This window comes from Microcaecilia unicolor, chromosome 1, assembly GCF_901765095.1.
Source record: "Microcaecilia unicolor chromosome 1, aMicUni1.1, whole genome shotgun sequence".
Taxonomy (NCBI): domain Eukaryota; kingdom Metazoa; phylum Chordata; class Amphibia; order Gymnophiona; family Siphonopidae; genus Microcaecilia; species Microcaecilia unicolor.
The window spans coordinates 542285274-542312300 of record NC_044031.1 but is presented as its reverse complement, the minus strand read 5'-3'; the positions used below and the strand labels follow the sequence as shown (position 1 = coordinate 542312300).

The 27027-nt window shown below is 41.7% G+C and overlaps 1 protein-coding gene across 1 annotated transcript in view; it reads left to right on the top strand.

Annotated features, from left to right (window-relative positions):
• Positions 1 to 19653: 19653 nt before the first annotated feature.
• The window catches only part of VIRMA (vir like m6A methyltransferase associated), a 341503-nt gene continuing 334129 nt past the window's right edge, over positions 19654 to 27027 (top strand). The window contains exon 1 of the mRNA XM_030216723.1: positions 19654 to 19727. Coding sequence (XP_030072583.1) covers positions 19665 to 19727 — 63 coding nt within the window. The 5' untranslated portion in view covers positions 19654 to 19664. The remainder of the gene's footprint in view (positions 19728 to 27027) is intronic.

Genomic DNA, 27027 nt, shown 5'->3' with positions numbered 1-27027 from the left:
CAGGCTCAATGTGGCTTACATTTGCCGTAATGGCGGTTGCCATTTCCGGGTTACAGAATTACAAATGGTATTGCGTGAAGTTGCATACAGTACATGGTAACATACATGGAAGATAACATACATGGAACAAATCATGGTATAGATATATATCATGTGCATATACATGGTAAGGAAGAATACATTATGGTAATGCAAGAAGGTTTCTGAGTAATAAATTGGATTGTAACATACTTTAGTTCATCGACTGCGGAGAGATCATATTCGACATAAAGATTAAAGTGGTAGTGCTTGATCATTAATAGCAAAGAGCTTAATCAGTCAAGTGATAAGATTTCAATTAAGTCTAGGTCGTATAAAGTCTTATTATTTAGTATTTAAGATGGATGTTTATGGTATGACTTCCAAACCTGTGAAAAAGGATCAAGATAAGCACTGTCTTCAAGAGGTCAAGATGGCGGGCCCGGTCCCTCCATTAGTTCGGCATGGAGCTCCGAAATTACAGCAGAGGTCACTGCAGTGGTTGAGGTGGCTTTACATACTAAAAAAAAAAAAATTCCAGCAGATATTTAGGCAGAGGAAGCTCATGAGCGACTCGATGAATTCAGTTTGGAACCAGATATGCAACTGCAGAAGACCAGGCCCAGACTGTTGTGCAGACGCAATCTCAGCTTGTGAAGTGTGTTGTGGAATTGGAACAGAAAGTGGATGACCTAGAGAATTGCTCTAGTAGGCCTCCCTGAGTCTGTTTTGGAGAGAGAGATGCTTACTTTCTGGAAACCTGGTTACCCCAAACCTTGCAGTTTGGTGAGCACTTGGGCCCTTTCCGGATTGAATGAGCACATAGACTGGGGATCAAACTCCAGGGCATGAATTGCCCTTGGGCAGTCATCTTTCATGTGCTCAACTTTGCTCATAAACATCCTTCTACGTGTTTTAAGATCAGGCAAGGAACTTCACCGCAAAGGAAAGAGAATATTATATTTTCAAGATTATTCTGCCCCAGTGCAAGCCCAGCACAAAACGTTCTCACCCATCTGCACAGCTCTTCATAATAACCAGACTCTAGCGCAGACACAATCTCAGCTAGTGAAGCGGGTTGTGGAATTGGAACAGAAAGTGGACAACCTAGAAAATCGCTCTAGGTGGAATAATTTAAAGCTAGTAGGCCTCCGTGAGTCTGTTTTGGAGAGAGATCTGGAAACCTGGCTACCCCAAACCTGGCAGTTTGGTGAGCACTTGGGTCCTTTCCGGATTGAACAAGCACATAGACTGGGGATGAAACTCCAGGGCATGGATCACTCTCAGGCGGTCATCTTTTGTGTGCTCAACTTTGCTCATAAACATGCCCTTCTACATGTTTTAAGATCAGGCAAGGAACTTCACCGTGAGGGAAAGAATATTATGTTTTCAAGATCATTCTGCCCTAGTACAAGCCCAGCACAAAATGTTCTCACCCATCTGCACAGCTCTTCATAATAAACAGATCAGATTCACGCTTTTCTACCCGGTGAAGCTGAAAATACAACATTAATAGTCACCAGCAGATCTTTTGACACTTTTGCTTCTGCACAAGAGTTTCTTAATGGTTTGAAGGGATAATCCATCGGATTCCTGATTTTATTTCGAGACTTGACTCAATGGCTGGGAGCACCTGTTCCAGTTGGATATAATCCATGGTACCTCACTGTTTTATGAGGATCACAGGGGACTGTGATCCTCAGTCCTTTATGCAGCATATTCTGCCAAGATGACTTCTTATTATAATGAAGATGTTACCCTTATTAAAACATATTTGAAGCACGTCAATTGCTCTATTAATTTACACCACTGTGCCTTGGATTCTACAGATCTACCAGTCGACAGCTTGGTTACCCTTCTTTTAGGGCTTATTTTTATTTCTGTTCACTGGAAACCTGACAGTTATATTGGTCTTAATGCAGATTAATCTTTATAATTTTTCTGCCACCTTTATGCGATTGTTGTCTGTTGAGTTTGGACTGGGTTCAACAATCATACTCCTGGAGCTACTCACCTACTAGCATTCCCTTTGCCTATGCTTTCCTATGATTTCAGGAGTATATGCTGCTTCCTTTCTATAGCTCACCTCCCTGGATATTATGGGGGAGGTTAAGCTGTTAACCTCTTAATGACTATTTATTGTATAACTGCCTCACTAAATTGAGGGTGTTGGTGCAGAACAACACATTTTTGGACTGCCAGTACTGTTTGGGTGAATACCTTAATGGTACTCTACAAACGTTCCAATCTTTGTACCCATGGTTGTTTGAGATGGGAGTAGGGGCCCAGTGTCTTTAGGACCTGGCCTTCTAGGAAGGACTCTAGATGGTAGGGGGGGGGAGGAGTGAGGGGACTGGGGATTTTAGGGGGGTATTAGTGGGGGAGGGGGAGGTTTTCGGTACTTGGTATTACAATGCTGTTTTCTTGATTGGTTTCATGGTACTAGTAGATTGGGGTGTGGGGAGGGAGGGTTGTCCTGGATTATGGGGAGGGTTTAGTCACATGGGGTTCTTACTACTTCTGATTCTCAATTTTTGATTGGGTTCAGGGATAGGTTCCATCTGTTGGAACTGCTCTGGTTGGGATGTTGGAGGCTGGGACAAAATTTCAACCTTATATTTTTCCTGATCTTTTTTACATTTTATTTTTCTACAGGGGGATCGCTTATTGACTGCTAAGGGATGTGGGAGGAATCTCCTCCCCTATTAAACGGAAAAGATTTTACACAGTCTTTATAAGAAAAAAAGCTGCTGTAGATATGCTTCAGTAAACTTCTTTAACAGTAGAAGAACATAGAAAATTAAAATCTTGGTGGCTTGGAGATGACATTGGTGCTCTGGCTAAAGGGGAAAAGGCAGGGGTCATCATTCTGTTTCATAAATCCCTGCAAAATCAGACCATTATTGTTGATCCAGAGGGGAAATACATAATTGCTCAGGTCATCACTGATACAATACCCTTGCTATTGTCTATGCCCCTAATGGCTACAGCAAACAATTTTTTTCCAGAAACTGATTTATCTGGTCCACCCATATGCTGATGAGACTAAGATTATTGTGAGAGGCTTTTAACATAGTAGCTGACCCAGATCTAGACAAAACCTTTTACCCACATAGAGATGTAAATAGCTGCTGGTAGAGAAGGAACAGCAGATTTTCCACATTTCCAGCTGGAGATGGTGACAACAGTGATTGTTGGGGGTTATAGGGAAATAGAAATAGGGACCCGTTAGAGGAATGCCAAGTCCTGACTCTCTACTCCCGTCTAGAGTGGAGTGGAGGTGTAGCCTAGTGGTTAGTGCAGTGGACTTTGATCCTGGGGAACTGAGTTCAAGTTCCACTGCAGCTCCTTGTGACCCTGGGCAAGTCACTTAACCCTCCATTGCCCCTGGTACAAAATAAGTACCTGAATATATGTAAACTGCTTTGAATGTAGTTGCAAAAACCTCAGAAAAGCAGTATATCAAGTCCCATTTCCCTCCCCCCCCCCTAGCCTGCAGGCAAACATAGGTGTTAAAACAGCAAACCTGTGCTTTACTATGGGGCTAATTTTCAAAATAAAAAATTTTAAAAGTGGCATAAAGCAGCATTTGGATGTTTTGTTTGTCCACTTCTACCCTAGCTGAGATAACCTTAAGTCACCTTATTTTCTAACTCCTCTTACCTATCTATATGCTCCTTTTATGCTTATACCCTATGCTATCTATTAAAATGTTCTATTACGTGTTGTGTTGACATTGTAAGTAGTGTACTCTGCATATTTTGTATTGTTATTTTAATATTTTTACTGCTGTAATTTTCTATTGCAATAAATAAATCCTAATAAATAATAGAGATAGAAGGGTGTCAGGCTTCTCCCGGGGACACTGGGTTGTGAGCCCTTGGACCCCTGCCGTGGAGCAGCAGTGGCAGGCAAAATCACCTCCAAACCAGAGACAAGGCAAAACAGGACTGGAACCCCGGACTGGAGTACTGAACTGGAACGCACCGGATTGGAACGCACTGGACCGGAACCCACTGGACAGGACCTAGGCTTCACCTACACTTAGCCGCCGTTCCCCGGGGGTTGAGCCCCCGGGTGCAGGCAGCCGGCAGGGCTTGGAGGAAAACTGGTACTGGAACTAGCAGGCAGGAACACCAGGAATCAGGATTCAGAAGTGCCCACAGGCACCTAGACGAAAGTAAGGCAGACAGGGGTGCAGGGCTATGGCTGGAGCTCCAGTAGCTGAGAAATACAGGCAGAGGACAGGACTATGGCTGAAGCTCCAGTAGCTAGAAATACAGTCAGGGAGCAGGGCTATGGCTGGAGCTCCAGTAGCTGAGAAATACAGGCAGAGGACAGGACTATGGCTGAAGCTTCAGTAGCTAGAAATACCGGCAGGGAGCAGGGTTATGGCTGGAGCTCCAGTAGCTGAGAAATACAGGCAGAGAGCAGGACTAGGACTGAAGCTCCAGTAGCTAGAAATACCGGCAGGGAGCAGGGTTATGGCTGCAGCTCCAGTAGCTGAGAAATACAGGCAGAGAACAGGACTATGGCTGAAGCTCCAGGAGCTAGAAATACAGGCAGGGAGCAGAGCAATACTGAAAGCTTGAAAGCTGCCAATCTGCCACTAAGAAAGAAACCCAAGCCAGGAATTCAGACCAGAGGCAAGACTAGGAAATAAGCAATAGAACCAAAACTAGCTACACACAGACTAACTAGAATCAAGCTACACACAAGCTAACTAGAATCAAGCAAGAAGCTCAGACTAGAACTGGACTAGGCAGAAGGGCACAGCGCACCCCAACATACCAGGGACCTTAGACGGTGCAAAGGCAAACACAGAAGTTTCTAGGTGATTAATAAAGCCCATCAGCACCTGAGGCTCACTGCAGCAATCTCAAGGCAACTAAGGGTGCTGTTCAGGCACAAACAAGAAAGACAAGTCTGGCAGCCTGGAAGATCCAGACCAGACTGTGCTGAAGCCTGGAACGGGTAGGGATAGCAAGACAGTCTATGGCAGCCACCGGTTCTGGTCACCAGAGGGCAAGGGGAGCACAAACCAAGAAGCAGGCAGAAAGCATACTGAAGCATAGAGAGGCTCAACACACACAGGTGCAGTATAGTGGAGTAATTAGAGCCATGCTGGAAGCAGCCAGCACACAGAGACAGAACTAACTCAGAAAGGACAGACAGAAGCCAGCTCAGAAGCTGACCCCCAGAAATAAGGTAAGTCTGAGAGGGGTCACGACCGCAGACGTTACAAAGGGATAGCACTAAAGCTATGCCCTTATTATGTAACATTCTGAATGTGATTGATGTCTGGCGAACCTTACACCCTAGAATTAGAGATTTTACTAATCTTTTTAGGGCTTATATGACCCTCTCCAGAATTGATTATGTATTGTTGGATAGAGGTCTGTTACCGAAAGTGATGGATGCTAATATTGACTCAATTGCAATATCCGATCATGCACCTGTCTGGGTGGAACTCTGAGAGTTAGGCCAGGATGCCCCAGATAAATCTGGGTGGTTTCCTCTAGATTTATATTCTGATACAAAATTTCTGGAATATCCTACATGCCAAGTGGGTAGAGTATAAACACTTTAATTCACAGCACGCTTCGGATCCAATACTGTACTAGGATATGGCTAAGGCTGTCTTACGAGGTGACATAATAGCATATAGAAGTACAAAGAAAAAGCTTAGGGATCAAGCAATATTGTGGCTGGAGATCCAACTGATACGTTTACATCAGTGCTGTGGGCATTTGCCCTACTACACACCTGAAGGCCCAACTTCTAGCGACACAGAGCACTCTGAATTAGTTAATACATGAGTGGGCTAAAAAATCTGCACTTTATTATCAACTAGTAAAAAAGGCCCGTTTCTGACACAAATTAAACGGGTGCTAGCAAGCTTTTCCTCGGAGTGTGTATGTTTGAGAGTGTGTGTGAGAGTGACTCTGTGAGAGAGAGAGAGTGAATGTGCGAGTGTGTGTGTGTGTGACAGAGAGAGAGTGAGACTGGGCGTGAGTGTGTCTGTGAGAGAGATAGTGTGTGTGTGAGAATGAGAGTGTGTGCCAAGGGCCCCCCTCCTCCCTCCCTCTGAGTTCCAGGATCATCCCCTCCCTCCCTCCGAGTTTCAGGGTCCCTCCCTCCGAGTTTCAGGATCTCCCTCCCTCCGAGATTCAAGCTCCCTCCCTCTCTCCAAGTTTCAGGGTCCCCCCTCCCTCCGAGTTCCAGGGTCCCCCCCTCCGAGTTTCAGGGTAATCCATCCCTCCCTGTGAGTGTTCTTCCCGCTGCGCTACTGGTGCCTGATGAGCCGGCGGCGGGTGCGGCTCCTGATCTCCGCAGCCTGGCTGTTGTCGCCTGCCTTGCTCTTTCCCATCGCGATTCCCGCCCCGCCCACTCCCAGGACAGCCCGCCCTCCAGGGGTGTGGCCACAATGGCTACGGTGACGTCAGCCTGTGCTACGGAGCCTCGCAGACCAACTTCGAAGAAGTCACAGATACAGGCAGCAAGACGCATAGAACGTTGGAGGTGAGTATTATTATATAGGATATCAGCTCTATAAATTCAGTCACATCACTGGTAAACTGCTGGCCTGATTGGCTTCCCCTAAGAACCAGTCCTGTAGGGTTTTGACGCTTCGGGGCCCTACTGGTGCTCTGGTTAATCCTGATTGGGAAATTAACTTATTTTCAAAGAGTACTATCAGAAACTTTATAGCCCTGACGAGACTAATGATCTTGACCCAGACTCTTATTTGGACCGTGTTGATTTACCTAGACTTTCTCTACCTCAATCAGCTAAATTGGATGGACAGAGAGAGGAGGATAGGGTGATTTGGGTGGTTCGAATAAGGTGCCTGGCCCAGATGACTATAGAACAGAGTTTTATGAATTATTAATGGATATTGCAAACTCTTTGACTACCATGTTTAATAAGACTATTTCTGATAAATGCTTACCAAAATCCCTGGAGTCTGCATGGATAGTGTTTTTCCTAAACTTGGGAAGGATCATTCTCTCCCAGGGTCTTACAGACCAATCTCTCTCATATGCTATGAAGCCAAACTATTTGCTACAGTTCTAACTGCTTGGAGCAAGTACTTCCAACTACGGTATTACCGCGACCCACAGGTAGGTTTCATATGGGGCCGCCACACAGTGAAAAACATACAGAAACTTCTAGCTTCTCTTTGAAGCAGTATACTCTAGAACTGAAAAATGAGCTTGCGGAGCTACTGTTAGTGATATGCAATTTATCCTTAAAATCGAGCGTGGTACCGGAAGATTGGAGGGTGCCCAATGTAACGCCGATTTTTTAAAAAGGTTCCAGGGGAGATCCAGGAAATTATAGACCGGTGAGTCTGATGTCGGTGCCGGGGGAAATGGTAGAGGCTATTATAAAAAACAAAATTACAGAGCACATCCAAGGACATGGATTACTGAGACCAAGTCAGCAGAGCTTTTGTGTGGGGAAATCTTGCCTGACAAATTTACTTCAATTCTTTGAAGGAGTAAACAAACATGTGGACAAAGGGGAGCCGGTTGATATTGTGTATCTGGATTTTCAAAAGGCATTTTACAAGGTACCTCATGAAAAGCTACAGAGGAAATTGGAGGGTTATGGGATAGGAGGAAATGTCCTATTGTGGATTAAACACTGATTGAAGGATAGGAAACAGAGAGTGGGGTTAAATGGGCAGTATTCACAATGGAGAACGGTAATTAGTGGGGTTCCTCAGGGGTCTGTGCTAGAACCGCTGCTTTTTAATATATTGTGATGACACAAAGAGGCATATTTTCAAAGCACTTAGCCTCCCAAAGTTCCATAGAAACCTATGGAACTTAGCCTCCCAAAGTGCTTTGAAAATATGCCTCAAAGTTATTCAAAGTCGTTAACTCGCGAGAGGATTGTGAAAACTTTCAGAAGGACCTTACGAGACTAGGAGACTGGGCGGCTAAATGGCAGATGATGTTTAATGTGAGCAAGTGCAAGGTGGTGCATGTGGGAAAAAAGAACCCGAATTATAGCTATGTCATGCAAGGTTGCATATTTACTAACATGCATTAATGTAGCTAGGGGCCCTTTTACTAAGGCGTGGTAGGCCTAACACAAGCCTACCACACGCTAAAAGGGCACTACCGTAGATTCACTGAGGCATCCTGCGATAGTTTCCTGCTCAGCGCACACTAATCCCCACTGGAAACTATATTTTTTATTTTTCAGTGCGGGAGATGTGCCATTGGCAGAGAGTAGGCATGCCATCCTGCCCACGCTACCCAATTAGCACAGGCGTGCTATCTGATTAGTGTGAGAGTAGCACGGGAGCCCTTACTACCTCCTAAATAGGTGGCTGTAAGGGCCCCCACATTAATGGCCACATGCTAATGGGAAAATTAGCGTGTGGCCATTAAAAAAAAATGGCGTAGCGCCACTAAAAGTGGCTGCAGCATGTGGAAAACCCATTCGCCGACACCAGCACCAGACACTTTTTAACACGGCATGGTAAAAGGACACCACAGTGCACAGTAAACAGGTTCAATTGATAATAATAGCATTTAGATTATGGAGTATGTGTTAAATCACATGAATGTATTCTTGGTTATTTTACTATTGTTATGCTCTTAACAAACTGGTAAGCTTTTGTTAAACTGTACCTGCTGTACAACACCTTGGGCGAATCTCTTTATAAAGGCAGTTAATAAATCCCAATAAATAAATAAATAATGTGCATTAATACCCAACACATGCTCACAAATTAAACCTTGAGTCACTTTCAACCTTTTCTAACTTTTCTGTCCTTGATATTGACAATTCATGTTATTATAGAGATCTGGGTTTTCTATATTTTTTTCCATAAATACTGTATTAAGCATCCAGTTTAACAACAAGTATCTATTTCTGTATGTTTCTTTTTACAATTGTATTGCTTATATTTTAAGTTTTGCATTCCATCTCAAACTGTTTCCATGAGATAGGTTTTAAAATTTGGGGACCTTTTTTACCAAACAGCGATAAAAAAATTACCTTATCCAGTTCATTCCCGTATCCTAAAACCATTTTTACTGCTGGGGTAAAATGGGCAAAATTGGTATGTTTGGTATTAATGGCCACATGCTGATTTTGGCGTTAATGAGTGCCATTAAAACATTAGCTTGTGAGCCCCTACCACCACCTATTATATAGGTGGTAAGGGCTCATGCTAATTGGTTAGCAACATGGCAACGTAGCTGTGCTAACCAATTAGCACAGAGCATGCCCACTCTCCACACTCCAGACATGCCCCAGTGCCCAAAAAAATCAATTTTGTTAGTGTGTGGGTAGTACGTTCTCATGGCAAAAATTACTGCGGTCTGTCATTTTTTTTGATGTGGTAAGCATGCAATAGTGCTTAATGCAGCTTTGTAAAAGAGCCCCTTGATAAATAAATAAACATCCCATATCATATCCTTACCTTTGTCACACCCATGTCTTGTTCTCTCTTGCTGCTCCATAGAATAGAATAGTGCTGGTCTTTTTTCTATTTTATAAGCCTGCTACGTTCCTGGTACTAATGCACACTGTTGCGGGCACTGGCACTTAAATATTTATCTTGCATACAAGGTCTGAGTTCTCATTTTACAAAACTGGGTTATGCAAGTTAAAAACCCAAGTGGTTGCAAATGTAAAAGGGGGCATGGTCGGGGCATGTTTTGGACTGTACTAGGACATGCCTAGAAGACATGTGTTCAATCCCAGAATAAATGTCAATGTCCTAAGATCAATGTCAGGATTTACAGCTGCTATCAAACACATTTAAGATTTGGCAAACTGATTTGATTGAGCAGCATTGCAGTGGAGGGATTGGGGGGAGATTACCCCCTTAATCCCCCAGTATTTTTTTTCCCTCCAAAAGGCCAAACTGGCAAAAGGGAAGGGAAATGGGACTTTCTGTGGTATTTTTGCAACCACATTCAAAGCAGTTTACATATATTAGTGAAAGGAGAATGACTTAAAACGGAATTGTGAGACAAAAAGATACTGCGAATCGCTATGTGGATAATGATGAAGAAAAAGCAAATTCGCTAAATAGATACTTTTGTTCTGCTTTCACAGAAGAAAATCCTGGAGAAGGACCGCGATTGACTGGCAAAAGTATAAATGAGAATGGAGTGGATATAGCACCGTTCACGGAAGAGAGTGTGTACAAACAACTTAAAAATCTAAAGGTGGACAAAGCAATGGGACTGGACGGGATCCACCCCAGGATATTGAGGGAGCTCAGAGAGGTTCTGGCGGGTCCTCTTAAAAATTTGTTTAATAAATCCTTGCAGACAGGAGATGTTCCGAGGGATTGGAGAACGGCGGATGTGGTCCCTCTTCACAAAAGTGGCGATAGGGAAGAAGCTGGAAACTACAGGCCGGTAATCCTCACCTCGGTTATTGGAAAAGTAATGGAAGCGATGGTGAAGGAAAGGATAGTGAATTTCCTGGAAACCAATAAGTTGCAAGATCCGAGACAACATGGTTTTACCAAAGGGAAATCGTGCCAAACGAATCTCATTGAGTTCTTTGATTGGGTGACAGGAGAACTGAATCAGGGACGAACTATAGACGTAATCTACTTAGATTTCAGCAAAGCTTTTGACACGGTTCCCCACAGGAGGCTCTTAAACTGGACAGGCTGAAGATAGGGCCCGAAGTGGTGAACTGGATTAGGAACTGGTTGACAGACAGATGCCAGAGGGTGGTGGTTAATGGAATTCGCTCGGATGAGGGAAAGATGAGTAGTGGTGTGCCTCAGGGATCGGTGCTGGGGCCGATTCTGTTCAATATATTTGTGAGTGACATTGCCGAAGGGTTAGAAGGTAAAGTTTGCCTATTTGCGGATGATACTAAGATCTGTAACAGAGTGGACACCCGGGAGGGAGTGGAAAACATGAAAAAGGATCTGAGGAAGCTAGCAGAATGGTCTAAGGTTTGGCAATTAAAATTCAATGCAAAGAAATGCAAAGTGATGCACTTAGGGAGTAGAAATCCACGGGAGACGTATGTGTTAGGCGGTGAGAGTCTGATAGGTACAGACAGGGAGAGGGATCTTGGGGTGATAGTATCTGAGGATCTGAAGGCGATGAAACAGTGTGACAAAGCGGTGGCCGTAACTAGAAGGTTGCTAGGCTGTATAGAGAGAGGTGTGACCAGCAGAAGAAAATAGGTTTTAATGCCCCTGTATAAGTCATTCGTGAGGCCCCACCTGGAGTATTGTGTTCAGTTTTGGAGGCCATGTCTTGCTAAGGATGTAAAAAGAATTGAAGCGGTGCAAAGAAAAGCTAAGAGAATGGTATGGGATTTGCGTTACAAGACGTATAAGGAGAGACTTGCGGACCTGAACATGTACACCCTGGAGGAAAGGAGAAACAGAGGTGAAATGATACAGACGTTCAAATATTTGAAAGGTATTAATCCGCAAATGAACCTTTTCCGGAGATGGGAAGGCAGTAGAACTAGAGGACATGAAATGAGATTAAAGGGGGGGCAGACTCAAGAAAAATGTCAGGAAGTATTTTTTCACGGAGAGAGTGGTGGATGCTTGGAATGCCTTCCCGCGGGAGGTGGTGGAGATGAAAACGGTAACGGAATTCAAACATGTGTGGGATAAACATAAAGGAATCCTGTTTGGAAGGAAGGGATCCTCAGGAGCTTAGCGGAGATTGAATGGCAGAGGCGGGGCTGATGGTTGGGAGGCGGGGTTAGTGCTGGGCATACTTATACGGTCTGGGCCCTGAAAAAGACAGATAAAAATCAAGGGGCTGGTGGTTGGGTGGTTGGGAGGTGGGGCTAGTGCTGGGCAGACTTATACAGTCTGTGCCCTGAAAAAGACAGATACAAATCAAGGTAAGGTATACACAAAAAGTAGCACATATGAGTTATCTTGTTGGGCAGACTGGATGGACTGTGCAGGTCTTTTTCTGCCGTCATCTACTATGTTACTATATATATATATATATACAGGTATTTATTTTTTTGTACCTGGGGCAATGGAGGGTTAAGTGACTTGCCCACAGTCTGCACTAAGCACTAGGCTACTCCTCCACTAAGCACTAGGCTACTCCTCCACGACAGTGTCAGTTTAAAAATTTATATTTCTGAACTAGAAAGCACATACCTATTTATCTGCTGGTTTTCAATGTTTATTATTCTAAAATGTTTATTCTGCATGCACTACACACAGTTCATAAGTGTCCATTTGTCCTGTATTTTAGTACAGGCTCTACGCTGTTAGATTCTGTTCTGAAATAATGGTGAAACTTGAGAGACATCCCGCAGTGAACATCTTAATTCTGACTTCTGTGGCCTGAGACAAGCAAAGACTGGATCCTCCATCACAGTTAATGACCTCCAGCCATGGTCCTCACTCTAGTCTGCCTAGCCAGGGATCTGCTTCTCTTTGCTGACCAGGAAACTCCTCAACTTTTCTGCAGACTTTTTCTCTCCAGCTCTTTGTGAGATTTGGATTTAAGATGTTACCTTTCCATATGTAAACTCAAGGTGTGTTTCCAGTGCCTTTTTTCTAGCGAAAAAGGTGCTGGTACTCAAATGCCAGGCTACCCTTCAGGGGTGAGGTGATCACTGAGGGGCCCACACCACAATAGCTAGGCCCCCTGCAACCAGTTACATAATCTATGACAAGACAGAATTTGTGTTTAGAGCATGAGCTCCTTCATTAAAATATGAGGACCATGGGTCAATTTTAGCAGACAATGGAAAAGGTGCCGGTACTCAGTACCCCCTCAAAAAAAGCCCTGTATGCTACATTCGGATGCAGTATTTCCCATTCCCCAAGCATTTACTATCTACTTTTTGAACCTGAGACACTGGTGTGACTGGCGCAAGATCACAAGAAATATTAGTGGAAAAAAACAGGATTTGAATCTAGGCCTCTCTGGCTCAAACTGTTGCACTATTAGGCTTTTTCATTCCTTGCTCTCTGCACATCATTGAAAAATAGCATGTGTCCTGAGAGGCTCCTTCTGATGTCTTTCTCAGTATATCTATTACTAGCATGAAGATGGAGGGACTTAGGCTGAACCTTGCCTTACTCCCACTTCCACAGGAAAACTAGTTCAACCTGCTCAGAATGATTACAGAAATTGGTCATGGCATTTACATGACTCAGAGTAACTTCCAATCCAGTTAGAGTTCCTCCTACCTCAGAAAGCTGTAACTTTGCTGACAAGGCTGCTATTCATGTACAGCACCAATCAAGGAAATCTTTGAGAATAGTTTATTTACATAATCTTAGCTCTGGCCTTTCCATTCACTAAACACTTTACGTTATTTCTGCATCTTGAGTCAATGTGTTTTTGATGACGTTGTAGATTATCTTTCTTCTGTTGCATATCTGCCTGTCCTGTTAAGTTTTATTTATTTATTTATTTATTGCATTTGTACCCCACATTATCCCACCTTTTTGCAGACACTGGTTAATGCACTGGTTTCCAAACCAGGTCCTGGAGGCACAGCAGCCAGTCAGGTTTTTGGGATATCCACAATGAATATTCATGAGAGATATTTCCATGCATTGCCTCTACTGCATTCAAATCTCTCTCGTGAATATTAATTGTGGATATCCCAAAAATCTGAGTGGCTGGGGTGCCTCCAGGATCAGGTTTGGGAACAACTTATTTAATGTAAAACCAGAATTAGTCCTCGACAAGAGTCCCTCTTGTTTCAAACTCTTCTTTAGAAGGAATCCAAGATACACAACTTTCAGCTTAGTAACAAGATGGCAACAGCTAGTTGTCACAATTGTGACTGTTTTCCTTGGCTGTGCTTGCCTCGCCCTCTGGTGGCCGGAGCCAGCTGCCGTGGACTGTCTTGCTGTCTCCCTATACATTTCAGACTTTCTTTCAGGTCCAGTCCAGTCCAGTCCAGATATTGGTTTGAAGTTTGGGAGCTAGTCTCACCCTTAGCTGCCTTGAGATTGCTGCAGTGAGCCTCAGCTGCTGATGGGCTTTATTAACCACCTGGAAACTTTCTGCTTGGCCTTTGTCTGTTTTAGACCCTGTACTTTGAGCCCTGCACCTAGGGAATGGTGGTCAAGCGCAGGTGAAGTCCTGTTCCAGTCACGCTAGTTCCTGATTCCCGCTTGTGTTTCCTGATCCTGGTCCCTGCCAAGCCAAGTCCATTCCGGTTCTGCTTATTCTTGCCTCGTCTGCCTACAGCTTCTACTCCAGTCCTGTTGGTCCAGTCCTGGTTGGAGGGTTTTGCCTGCTGCTGCTGGTCCTCGTCAGCAGCCCAAGGGCTCACGATCCCAGACTACCCTTGAGAACCTGACACTAGTATATAAAACGCTATCCCAAGCTATGCCGCTTTACTGACATCAAACATATCGATGCATACCTAGATTTTAAAGAAACATCAACTTAGTAGAAAGCCTCCTATTCAAGAGGTCTATTCAATCCCCTCGCAACTTAAAAATCCACTTTTGTTGTCTCTGATGTAAAACACATAATATGTCACCATTCTCCACAATTTGATCAATAGCCATATATTGAAGTTGCTCAAAAGTTCTGAAAGTTTGAACTATGCCTAACTATATGCCATCCATTGACTTAGTGGTAAGGTTTCAAATTGTAACCGTGCAGTAAGTGTGTAGCGTGCACCAACTGCCGATTACTGCTGGGTAAGGGCCCCACGGTAGAAAATAGAAAATATTTTCTACTGTGTGTTTTGGGCGCATGCCAAAAATGGCATTACCGCCCGGGGCACATGGAGTGCTAATTTGACATGCGTTGGATGTGCATAGGCACCTATGCGCCTTTGTAAAAGGGCCCCTTAGTAAACTAGCATCTTTCCAGTTGGATAAATCATATGTACTAGAGTACCAGAATATGCTTTACAATGCCAGCAGAGAGTAGTAGGAAGTAGTCCAGCATCATGCAGTTTTCTAGGTGTCCATACACCTCTGTGGTAGAGGAAAAACATTGACTGAGATACGCTTGCTGAGGAAGTGGTTAGAAATCCAGAGATTCTTTTGTTGGGATTGTGAAAGTAATTGCTTTTAGTCCATTTCCCAAATAGACCATAGCGTTTGTCCAAATTTAGAGTTGGATGAAAGTAGGATTTTATAGACTGATGAAGCTACATGACCAGTAGTAAGAAGAGTTGTTGCCAGAGTGATTAAGGATGGAGGTTGGTTTTTAAACGCATCTGCCACTTTAGATTTTTTTAAAGCAGTGATTTAATTGTAGTGAGAGAGTAGTAAGACTGTAGAGTGGTAAAAGGGAGAATGCTCTATAGAGGAAGGCGTCTTTGATAAGGACCTGACCCTGACGCAGCTCCTGCGAAACATGCTGCATGTGTCGGTCTTGTGTATTATTGGTCCCGATAATCCAGCTTAAATTTAGCCAAGATAAGTGCCGATCAACTTAGTTGAAAGAGTGGGTTTAAAGCACATATAAATTATATAAAGCATTTAAATTTTGTGAGTAAAATCTGACCACATATTTTGGAGGTGGATAAAGTTTGGACCTATGAAGAGCTAAGGGTGTGTCAAGAGTTGAGAGCAATCGTGTCTCTTGACAGATGAATTGCCGCTGATGCACTCTTTGTGCTTCTGAGGTCCATTAAATACTTTAATGAAAGACTCGACTAGAGTAAATCTAGATAATAGGGAAGATACTATATGTGCGTGAGTTGGAATGATGGGAGCAGGGTATGATTTGATGTGATTTCTGAGAGATAGTATGCAAATAACAGTTCCAGATAGATATGAAAGCCCTTCACCCCTTTGGGGAACTCCTAGCAGCCCTTGCCTCTCATAACATGAGAGCATGCAATCTGTTTCTCCAGTACCAAAATGAGGGAGGCTCTTCATGTACCCAGTACTTAAGTATGCACTTTTTTCCCAATGCATAAGCTTTACTAAGAAATGGGAATTTTTATCCAAAATCCCATATGCCTTCCATGTATTCAGCAAAACTCCCTTCCAAGAATATACTACACATTTATTTATTTATTTGTTGCATTTGTATCCCACATTTCCCCACCTATTTGCAGGCTCAATGTGGCTTACATAGTACCAGAATGGCAATTGCTGTTACCGGTGTGAACAAATACATTGTGCTGTAGTGGTAGGAAGAAGTTTATATGGCAATGCCATAGAATAGTCCTGATGGGAAGAGTATTGTTTTTCATGTGTAGCCAAGGTCGGTCTTTTAGGTTGGTTTGGGATGGTATTGATCAAATAGAGTCCCTAAATACTGATGAAGCGACCTCCAAAATGCTTGGATGCCACTACATCACCAGAAAGCATGAAATAAAGAATTGTCGTTCCCCCCCCCCCCCCGGGACATTGACCAACAGGCACCTAACCTGCTCTATCAGCCTGATATTGGGATATATAGGCCCTGTGGAGTACTCTGTGTTGAATCTCCTGTAATTCAGCATTCTCAACCTACTTTGGAATAACTTTAATCAATTAAAAAAAAATCCACCCCTTTCAGTTAATGTCCAAGGTCTGTACTCCAAGCCTCCCGAAGAGGACCATACTCCCAGGGAGGAAGAAGAGTGACCAATGTTCTATGTAAACCTGATACTGAACCCTGACCAAAAACATCTCCTTATACAAAATCTAAAATTTTCTGGCCTAACCTCCTAGTCAGAGCCTCATGATCTAAGCTTGAATAATAGTGATGTCTATAAGCAAAATAATCCTTATGAGTCAAGGAAAGCCTCTGTTGTAAGTCTGGAAAGGAATAGAGAACACCGTCCTCACTGAGCAAATGTTCAATCAAAATAATACCCATATCCGACCATCTCTTACACAGACCAGACTCCAGCCCTGGTGGAAAATCAGCATTACCCTTACACGGCAGTAAGCCACTAACATTTGGGTTCTGATTCCAACACTTCAAGAGAACATGCCAAATGCCTCTCAATGGTTGCAGCAAAACACTCCTGTGGAAAAATGATCCAAGTTTTTGGTTTGGGCATGCAGGAGATAATTCAGATGCCAAGGTGTAAACAGGTCCCTTTCCCACCGTATAGAAGTAAATTGTTTAGAACCAAACAACCAATCCCTAATGTGTCACAGAAGGCAAGCCTGATTATAACGCCTAAGGCAAGGTAAACCTAAACCTCCCTGCGTCTAGGAATCATAAAGATATTCTAAACACATTTTTGATTTCCTTCCACCTCACAAAAATTTCCTATACATCTTGTTTAACAATTGTAGATCTTTCCGCAAGAGGCGCAGTGGTAAAACTTAGAGAACATAGAGCTACTGAGGAAAAATAATAATTTAAAAAAGATTTATCCTACCCATCAAAGATAAAGGTAAATGACTCATAAGTACCTTACATACACATGATTTTTTTTTAACCCAAAGGTGAATCCTAAGGTTGTTTGAACAGTAGTTAGGTATAAACTGCGTTGTTTCTGACTTTACTTGTTTTGGAGTGCTTTGGGTCCTACTGGTCTGTACAACTGCTGTCTGGAATTTTGGAAGATGAAAATAAGGAAATAAAAATAAAATTTTGGATGTACTCTGTAGAAGTTGTTGTATGTTGTTGACTTTTGCAATGTGATGGATGCCTGTTCTGGTGTGTGGTTGTGATAATCTTTGAATAACTGTCTATACTTATGGCTATGATTTCTGAACATGTGGTATCATTAAAGGACAAACTTTTAAATGCCCAGTTGGGTATATATGCTAATTTCAACTTTGTTAAATGTTTCAGACACATTTATTTGTTACATTTGTACCCCACATTTCCCACCTTTTTGCAGGCTCAACGTGGCTTACATAGTACCGGGAGGCATTAGCCACCTCTAGTGAAGAAACAAATACAAAGTGATGTTATGGTCGAATGAGATTCATGTGTTACAGACACATTAGAGAATCGTAGGGAAGAAGAGTTATATAGTGTTCATTACATGCTTTGGTTTAGTTGTGTTGCAGGATTCATGCACTTGAGCCTGTCATGAGTGGGAAAGCGCGGGGTACAAATATAACAAAAACTTTAAGTTGGGTCAGTAGGGTATGCCTTTTCAAACAGTTTGGTCTTTAGTGATTTCCATAAGTTAAGGTGGTCGTACGTTGTTTTCATAGCTTTTGGTAGTGCATTCCATAGTTACATGCTTATATAGGAGAAGCTGGTTGCATAAATTGATTTGTACTTCAGACCTTTGCAGCTAGGGTAGTGAAGATTTAAGTATGTTTGTGATGATCCGATTGTGTTTCTGGTTGGCAGGTCTATGAGGTCAGTCATATATCCCGGCGCTTCCCCATAGATAATTTTGTGGACCAGGGTGCAGATTTTGAAAGCAATACGTTATTTGATTGGGAGCCAATGCAGGTTTTCACGAAGGGGTTTGGCGCCTTCGAATCACGATTTTCCAAATATAAGCCATCTATTTGTTCCCACGAAATAACTGTATTCTATTATTCTGTCTCACTGTATTTTCAAATGCAAGCCACATCGAACCAGAGTTTGCTTGGGATGTAAACAAACAAAAATCCTTTATCCTCCACCTTTTAAGACACTGCCTACCTGCTGGATAGTGATGGTACAAGGAAAGCAAGTTTAGACCAGTGCAAACTAACTCAAAATAACCTGTTCTTTAGCTGGGCCCTAGTATTACCATATTGAAGATGTGACCAAACCATACCTCTGTGGTTATGCTCCAGTAATAAGTTAAACAATGAACTGGATTTCTTGAAAGGATTATATAAACTTAGGATACATGACTAGGAGCACAAACATACACTTATTTATTCAATATCACAATTCCTCATGTACAGCAACAAAACAACCTTTTAGGGTGGATAGTGTTCACAACGAGCTCCTTTTATTTTCGATGAGATAGAGATGAGTTTTCAGTTTTTGCACAGTATAAGTCATCACAAGAACAAAATATAAGAAAACCAATGGGCTGCATTAGGGGCTTATAGCCCATTTATGTTTAAACAAAGATCTGCATGAAACAAAATATTTATTTTTATTTTGACTTATAAAACCACTTGTCCCTGATTCCATGTGCCCAAATGAAAGGAGAGTTTAATTCTACTTCCATTTAATTTAAATATATTCCTTCATCTTTATAACACCAGGCTTCCAAAGGCAGATTACAACAACATTTCAGAATTCAGATGGACCCATCAGTAAATAGGATATCCTCACTGAAAATTGGCCATCTGTATTGTACAGAAGAATAGTGAAGAAAAATGACACAAACTACAGAGTTTATAATTTATGTTTCTACTAGCTACAATAATTTTTAAGCTGTTTTAGTGATATTCAATTGTTATTTATTTTCTCCTCCACCTTTTAAGGCACTGCCTATCCATCTGAAACAGCCTTAGACTAGTTACAGATGGACCAACAATAAAGGACGACAACGTGAATGCAGCAGCTCATAAGTTTGCTTGCTTTGTTTTGAGTGTATGACAATGACGGCTGCGCGGGGAAGTGGAAACAGAGATTAACCAAATTGGCTTCCTTGCTTACAGTGGACTAGATAGGCTCACTTCCACTCCTGTCTATTAAACCTCCTTGGGTAGAGTTTAGCCACCTCCGGAAGTGATTGTCTGATGAGCGGAAGTATTGTTGTGGTTCCGCTTTCCGGCCGTCACCCTTCCCCTTGATTCCCCCCCCCCCCTGCGCGAAAGAATGGCGGCAGAGTCGGCTACGGAGTTGCTGTTTGTAGAAACATTTAAGCACCAGAATTCGGAGGTGAGGGTGTGGGTGGAATGCATTTGTTTTCTCGTTTTGTTTATTGTTGGTTTGAAGCCTTTATTGTGTCTCACTTTTTTCGGTTTTATTTTTTCTGCCACTTTTCATCATGAGTAGCTTCCATCTTAGGGTAAATGCATCTGAGCTCGTGAGGTTAGGAAATAAATAGGCAGCAGATTTAGGTTTGCAAGCTGTACATGCAATATCTTTATTTCTTATATATTTTATTCTTTTTTTATTTTTAATGACTTGGTCTTCTTTCTACTTTTGTCTCATTGAATATGTAATAATTTAGCCATCGTATTATCTATGCTGTGCTTTCCCTTCACAACCTTTTCAAATTTGTCACTGCTTCATTTAAATTTTTGTTATCGTTATGATTTACTTTCGATGCTCTGTTTCTCACTTAATTGCTGCTCTACCTTCCCCTTTCTCTCATCCAGACATATCTATATATTTTTTCCTTAGTCTTCCCCTTCATTCTATTAATTCTTGTGTTCTCTCCTCTCATTATTTTCTGTATTTGTGTTCTCCATCAGAGCTCCTGATTTTGATACCCATTGTATTGTTCTCTCCATTATTTTTTGCTACTGTGCTTCCCCCCCCCCAAGTCATCCCTCTTCATTTTATTTTTCTTCCACAGTTTTCTCTCCATTCTCTACTCATGTCTTTATAATTTTGATCTCCCTTGCCACGTGCCAGTTCAGGCCCTTTTTCTATTTTCTGTGTTTTCTCACTTCTCTGGATGTCAGATTCAGATCTGTTCTTGTTATTTTTGGTAAGTCGCTTAATACTCCATTGTCTCAGGTACAAACAAGCTGTGTTAAGCGCTAATGTGCACAAAATAAGTACCAGTATATATAATATGTAAACTACTTTGGTTGTAATCACAGAAAGGTGGTATATCAAAACCCATCCTCTGTACCCCTTTTACTTTCCCATTTAATGCAGCAAAAATAGTCTAATGTGGGACATACTAAGTTCATGGTAATCACTTTTTTGTAATTTTTTTAGGGGTGTATCGGGGGGGGGGGGGGGGGGTAGTGGGTGTTCCTGTGCTAACCAGTTAGTGCATGGGTAACACGGGAGCCTTCGGCACCTAACCTTTATACTTCTATTCAGGAAATTTGATTGACTGCACTTTTTGTCCTTTAGATTGTAAGCTCCTTTGAGTAGGGACTGTCCTCTGTGTTAAATTGTACAGCGCTGCGTAACCCTGTAGCACTTTAGAAATGTTAAGTAGTAGTAGTAGTTTTGCTGGCCACACTAGAAATATGTCACGCCTAAAAAAAATGAAATTCACCTAAGCTCATTCTATAAAGTACACTTTAATTTAGGCGCACTTTATAGAATAAGCCTGAATTTCCGTGTGGCTTATAAAATACGCTGAGCACCTAAATTAGGTATGGGCTGGGCATATTTTATAACAATGCACATAGATTTTAGAACTCCCACGACCCCCACCATTCCATGGCCATGACCATGCTCCCTTTTCAACTATTTATTTATTTGCTGCATTTGTACCCCACATTTTCCCACCTATTTGCAGGCTCAATGTGGCTTACACTATGTTGCAAAAGGTATAATCATAAACAGAGTAATAGGTATGGTCTAATTTAACATAGTAACATTGTAGATGACGGCAGAAAAAGACCTGCACGTTCCATCCAGTCTGCCCAACAAGATAAATTCATATGTGCTACTTTTTGTGTATACTTTACCTTGATTCGTATTTGTCATTTTCAGGGCACAGACCGTATAAGTCTGCCCACCACTATCCCTGCCTCCCAACCACCGGCTCTGGCACAGACCGTATAAGTCTGCCCAGCACTATCCCCGCCTCCCAACCACCGGCTCTGGCACAGACCGTATAAGTCTGCCCAGCACTATCCCCGCCTCCCAACCACCAGCCCCACCTCCCACCACTGGCTCTGCCACCCAATCTCTGCTAAGCTTCTGAGGATCCATTCCCTCGGAACAGGATTCCTTTATGTTTATCCCATGCATGTTTGAATTCCGTTACCGTTTTCCTCTCCACCACCTCCCATGGGAGAGCATTCCAAACATCCACCACTCTCTCCGTGAAAAAATACTTCCTGACATTTTTCTTGAGTCTGCCCCCCTTCAATCTCATAACATGCCCTCTAGTTCTACCACCTTCCCATCTCCGAAAAAAGGTTTGTTTGCGGATTAATACCTTTCAGATATTTGAACGTCTCATATCACCCCTTTCGCCTTTCCTCCAGGGTATACACATTCAGGTCAGCAAGTCTCTCCTCATACGTCTTGTAATGCAAATCCCATACCATCCTCGTAGCTTTTCTTTGCACCACTTCAATTCTTTTTACATATTTTACATATTACTGTGTAAGAAATTAGGTAGATAGGTCAGTAGAATTATTTACATAACACAAAATAAAACAGGTAAGATATAATGACCAATAGTGATAATGCAACTTAAAATTTACATGCAGCACTTTACAGAATATGCACTTTACAGAATATGTCTAGACATTTCTGTGTGTAAATTGCTTGTTAATTGGCAATTATCAAATCTGATTGGCTTGTTAACCAATTAGGTTATGTGTATTGTTATGGAATACGCTTAGATTTCCATTTGGAAATCTCGGCGCGATATATAGAATCTGGCAGTTAGTGAGCGGGAAAGGCCCACATAAGGGCACATTGAGCCCATTTCTTAGCACAGTTTAGTAAAAGGAAAATACCTACTCTACGTGAATGTAAGTTGGCTTGAACTATGGAGAAAAAGAGTAAGCTAAATTCAAATTTCTTTCCTTTTTCTTTTCTGTATTAAAAATGAAGAAGAGATCTGGTGAATTCTCCATTTCTCCCTTCTCTTGATGTGTTTTTTTGTACCTCTTGTGTAACAGTTTCTTAGGGGTATGCCTATGAATTTGTGCAACTTATTGATCTTCAGTTCCAGCCTGGTTTCACTGTTCTGTGTGAGCATTGTGGTAGCCTTTTTCAACCACAAGTTGCAGTGTGATTAATTTCTTCTCGAGCTGTTTTTAAGTGTATGCTGAATGTGTTGTCTTGTTGAAAAAATGTAAGTTCTGTGTTTCATGTGTTCTAAGATCTATTCTGAATCACTATATTGGAGTGCTAGAAAAACATACCTGTGTAATTGCTATTAGTGCTTGGTAACTTAAGGGTGCATTTACAAAGCTGTGGTAGGGCTACTGCGGCAGTGGCTTGCAGCAGATCTGCTCTACTGCCAGGCTACTGCAGGAGACCGGTGGTAGTTCTGGGGTGTGCAGCATGCCATTTCACGTGCTCACAAAAAGTAAGGGCTCCCCCAGGAAATGGCCACATGGCAAATGCTTAACTTACCGCATGCTCATTTCCTTTATGTTTAAACTGTTTTATTAACGATTCTCACAATACAAAGTAGTGTAGAATATGCATATAGCATTGCTTGATATACAAAACAGCATTCTTACAACATATTCAACTTCGCCAAACACTTTTCGTCCCCATTTTTCTCCCCCCTCCCCTCTTAACAATTCCTTGGCCCATGCTAACATTAGGTTTTAAGTGACTTGCTCATTTCCTTTAAAAAAACAACTTTCTTTTACCTGCTTCGGTGAAAGGGAGCCTTGGCGCGCAGCAAACATGCACGCTGATGCCACCGCAGGGGTCCTTTTACTGAAGCTTGGTAAAAGGACCCCTTAGGGATTAATTTTATAAAGGCATTTTCATGCTTAAATGGCCTTTTATAAAATACCAAGCATTTTACAGGTAAATGATATCATGGTGCATACTTTATAGGTATGTACAGGGGTGGAGTTCACATCTATGAACATAAATTATAAAATATGTTCCTTTATACGTGTACTTGAATAGTCTAGGTGTGGCCATTTACACCTGCTCAAGAGTAGCTGTGCCTTACCTTACGGATGAGGACATTTACAATTTCTGTTGTTTAAATTAGTATTTTATAAAGATACAGAGGTGCCTATGTGTGTTTATAAAATAGTGCCTATATAGGTACCTGCTGGCTCTCTTAAACCATGTACCCTGTTATAAAATTACATTCAGGGTAATGCAGTGAATGGCAGAATTCAGTATTCACAGCTTCAAAGTACGGTCCAAAGACCATGTAGTGAATGCAGCATAATTTTCAGGGTTAATATATTTTTCTATGTTCACTTATTGTATTTATACCTAGCCTTATCATACCCAAGAGTTTTCCTAAAGCAGTTTACAGAAAATTAAACATATTTCATAGGATACACTACATAGGTTAAAAAAAAAGTATATAATATATACAAAACAATTTTTTGAAATCTGATTCTAGGGATTCAACAAAAATAATTATAGACTTACCGCTGTACATTTATTTCTCACTCATTATGGAATAGGGCAGTAGTAACCTAAAAATATTACATCATAATTATATGTAAATTTGAAAAATACACCATTTGAAAAGAAGATTGCGTTGGAGGTAAAAACACATAGTAAAAACCTTTTCAGGTATGTTAGAAGCAAGAAGCTAGTAAAAGAATCAGTTGGACTGATAAATGACCGAGGTTTAAAAGGAGCATCCAAGGAAGACAAAGTCACAGTGGAGAGATTAAGGGGTCCTTTTACTATGGCGCGCTAAATGATAAGACACCCATATGAATATAATGTTCGTCTTATCGTTTAGTGTGGGTTAATTTGCTAGTGCTCCTTATTAATAGGACCCCTAAATGAATTAATTGCTTCAGTTTTCACAGAGGAAAATGTGAGAGAGATACTAGTGACAGAAATAGTATTCAGTGCTGATGATTCAGAGAAACTGAAACAAATCTGTGTAAACCTAGAAGATGTAATGGGGCAGTTTGACAAATTGAGTAGAAAATCGCCTAGACCGGAGGGTATACATCCCAGAGTACTGACAGAATTGAAAAATGAACTTATGCAGCTATTGTTAGTAATACGTAATTTGTCTTTAAAATCAAGAAGATTGGAGAGTGACTAATGAAACGCCAATTTTTAAAAAGGGTTCCAGAGGTGATCTGGGGAAATTATAGACCGGTGAGCCTGATGTTGGTGCCAGGCAAAATGGTAGAGACTGTTGTAAAGAACAAAATTGAAAGCATATAGATAAGCATGGATTAATGAAACAAAGCCAACATGGATTTAGTCAAGGGAAATATTGTCTCACATGTATAAAGATGAGCTGGTCAATATTGTGTATCTGGATTTTCAAAAGGAATTTGACACAGTACGTCATGAAAGACTGCAGAGGAAATTGGACAGTCATGGTATAGGAAGTAATGTCCAATTGTGGATGAAAAACCGGTTAAAAGATAGAAAACAGAGAGTAGGGTTAAATTGTCAGTTTTCTCAATAGAGAAGGGTAGATAGTGGGGTTCTCCAGGGGTCTGTGCTGGGACTGCTGCTTTTTTAATGTATTTATAAATGATCTAGAGATTGAAATAACTAGTGAGGTAACTAAATTTGCTAATGACACAAAGTTAAAGTTGTTATGTTTCAACGGTTTTTATTGATGACAGATCAAGAAATACAAATTCACTATAACACAATAATAACATATTTGCTAAAAACACCACAAACACACAACAATGTTGCTAGGCATCAAATTTTACATTTTACCCCTCCCCCTTCAACTAGTGGTGAAGTACATGCTCGGATACCCATGATATACTATAGTCATTCAACCCTATATTTCAACATTGGTATTGATGACAAATAAAATTCTATGCAATTAACAATTAGCCCAAACACCGGGCTCCTTTTCAAACAAGCATAGTAGCAAGAAGACGAAATGATCCGTCATCAACCGTTTTGTAACAATTCCCCCCTCGTACCTAATCCTCCCTCCCTCCTACCCAGTATTGTTATCCTCCACTCCCCCCTCTCCTCTTCCCTCTTCCCCCCTAACCCTCCCAATAAACCGATCCACCCTAGTCCTCCCACCCCCTCCTAGCAGTCCCTTCCCCCCATGCCACGGTCAAAGTGCCCAACTACCTATATTACTTCTGCCAAGGGAGTTTGTTCAGGATTTGACTGCGCGCCCGTGGCGAGATTACATTCAAATATGACCCCCATACTGCCAGAAACCTCCGCTGCCTTCCCGGAGACACACCCGCACCCCTAGCTTCCCAGATCATTAATTCATGCAGTTTATTCCGTCATTGCCAAAAGGAGGGAGGGCAATCTTGTGTCCAATACATTAATATACATAAAGTTGTTAAATCACAAGAGGATTGTGAGAAATTGCAAGAGAACCTTAATGAGACTGTGCATCCAAGTGGCAGATGATGTTTAGTGTTAGCAAGTGCAAAGTGATGCATGTGGGAAAGAGGAACCCAAACTATAGCTACGTGATGCAAGGTTCTACATTAGGAGTCACCACCAAGAAAAAAGGATTTAGGTGTCTTTGTTGATGATGGTTTGAAACCCTCTGCTCACTGTGCAGTGGTGGCTAAGAAAGCAAATACAGTGTTAGGAATTATTAGGAAAGTTATGGAAAACAAAAATGAGAATGTTATAATGCCTTTATATCACTCCATGGTGCAACTGCACCGCAAATACTGTGTGCAGTTCTGGTCACCACATCTTAAAAAATATATAGCAGAATTAGAAAAGGTACAGAGAAGAGCAATGAAAATGATAAAGGAGATGGGATGAGTTCCCTGTGAGGAAAGGCTAAAGTGGCTAGGGCTTTTCAGCTTGGTGAAGAGATGGCTGAGGGGAGCTATGATAGAGGTCTATAAAATACTGAGTAGAGTGGAACAGGTAGACGTGAATCGCTTGTTTACTCTTTCCAAAAATATTAGGACTAGGGGATATGCAATGAAGCTACTTAGTAAATTTGTAACAAACCTGAGAAAATATTTCTTCATGCAATGTATAATTAAACTGTAGAATTAATTGCCAGAGAATGTGGTAAAAGCAGTTAACTTAGCAGGGTTTAAAAAAAGTTTGGATAATTGCCTAAAACAAAAGTCCGTAAGCCATTATTAAGATGGACTTGGGAAAATCCACTGCTTATTTCTAGGATAAGCAGCATAAATTCTGTTTTATCCCGTTGCCCAGGGGTAGTATATCAAGCTATTAAATAAACTTGAAATTTACTGTTCTGGGATCCTGCCAGGTACTTGTGATGGGGATTGGCCACTGTTGAAAACAGGATACTGAGCTTGATGAACCTTCGGTCTTTTCCAGTATGGCAACAGTTATGTTATTATCTAAAATGGAACAGAAAGATAGCACCTACTTTACACATTCTGCTGCATGTAGGCATTCCTTTGGGTGTAGTTTGGACAGA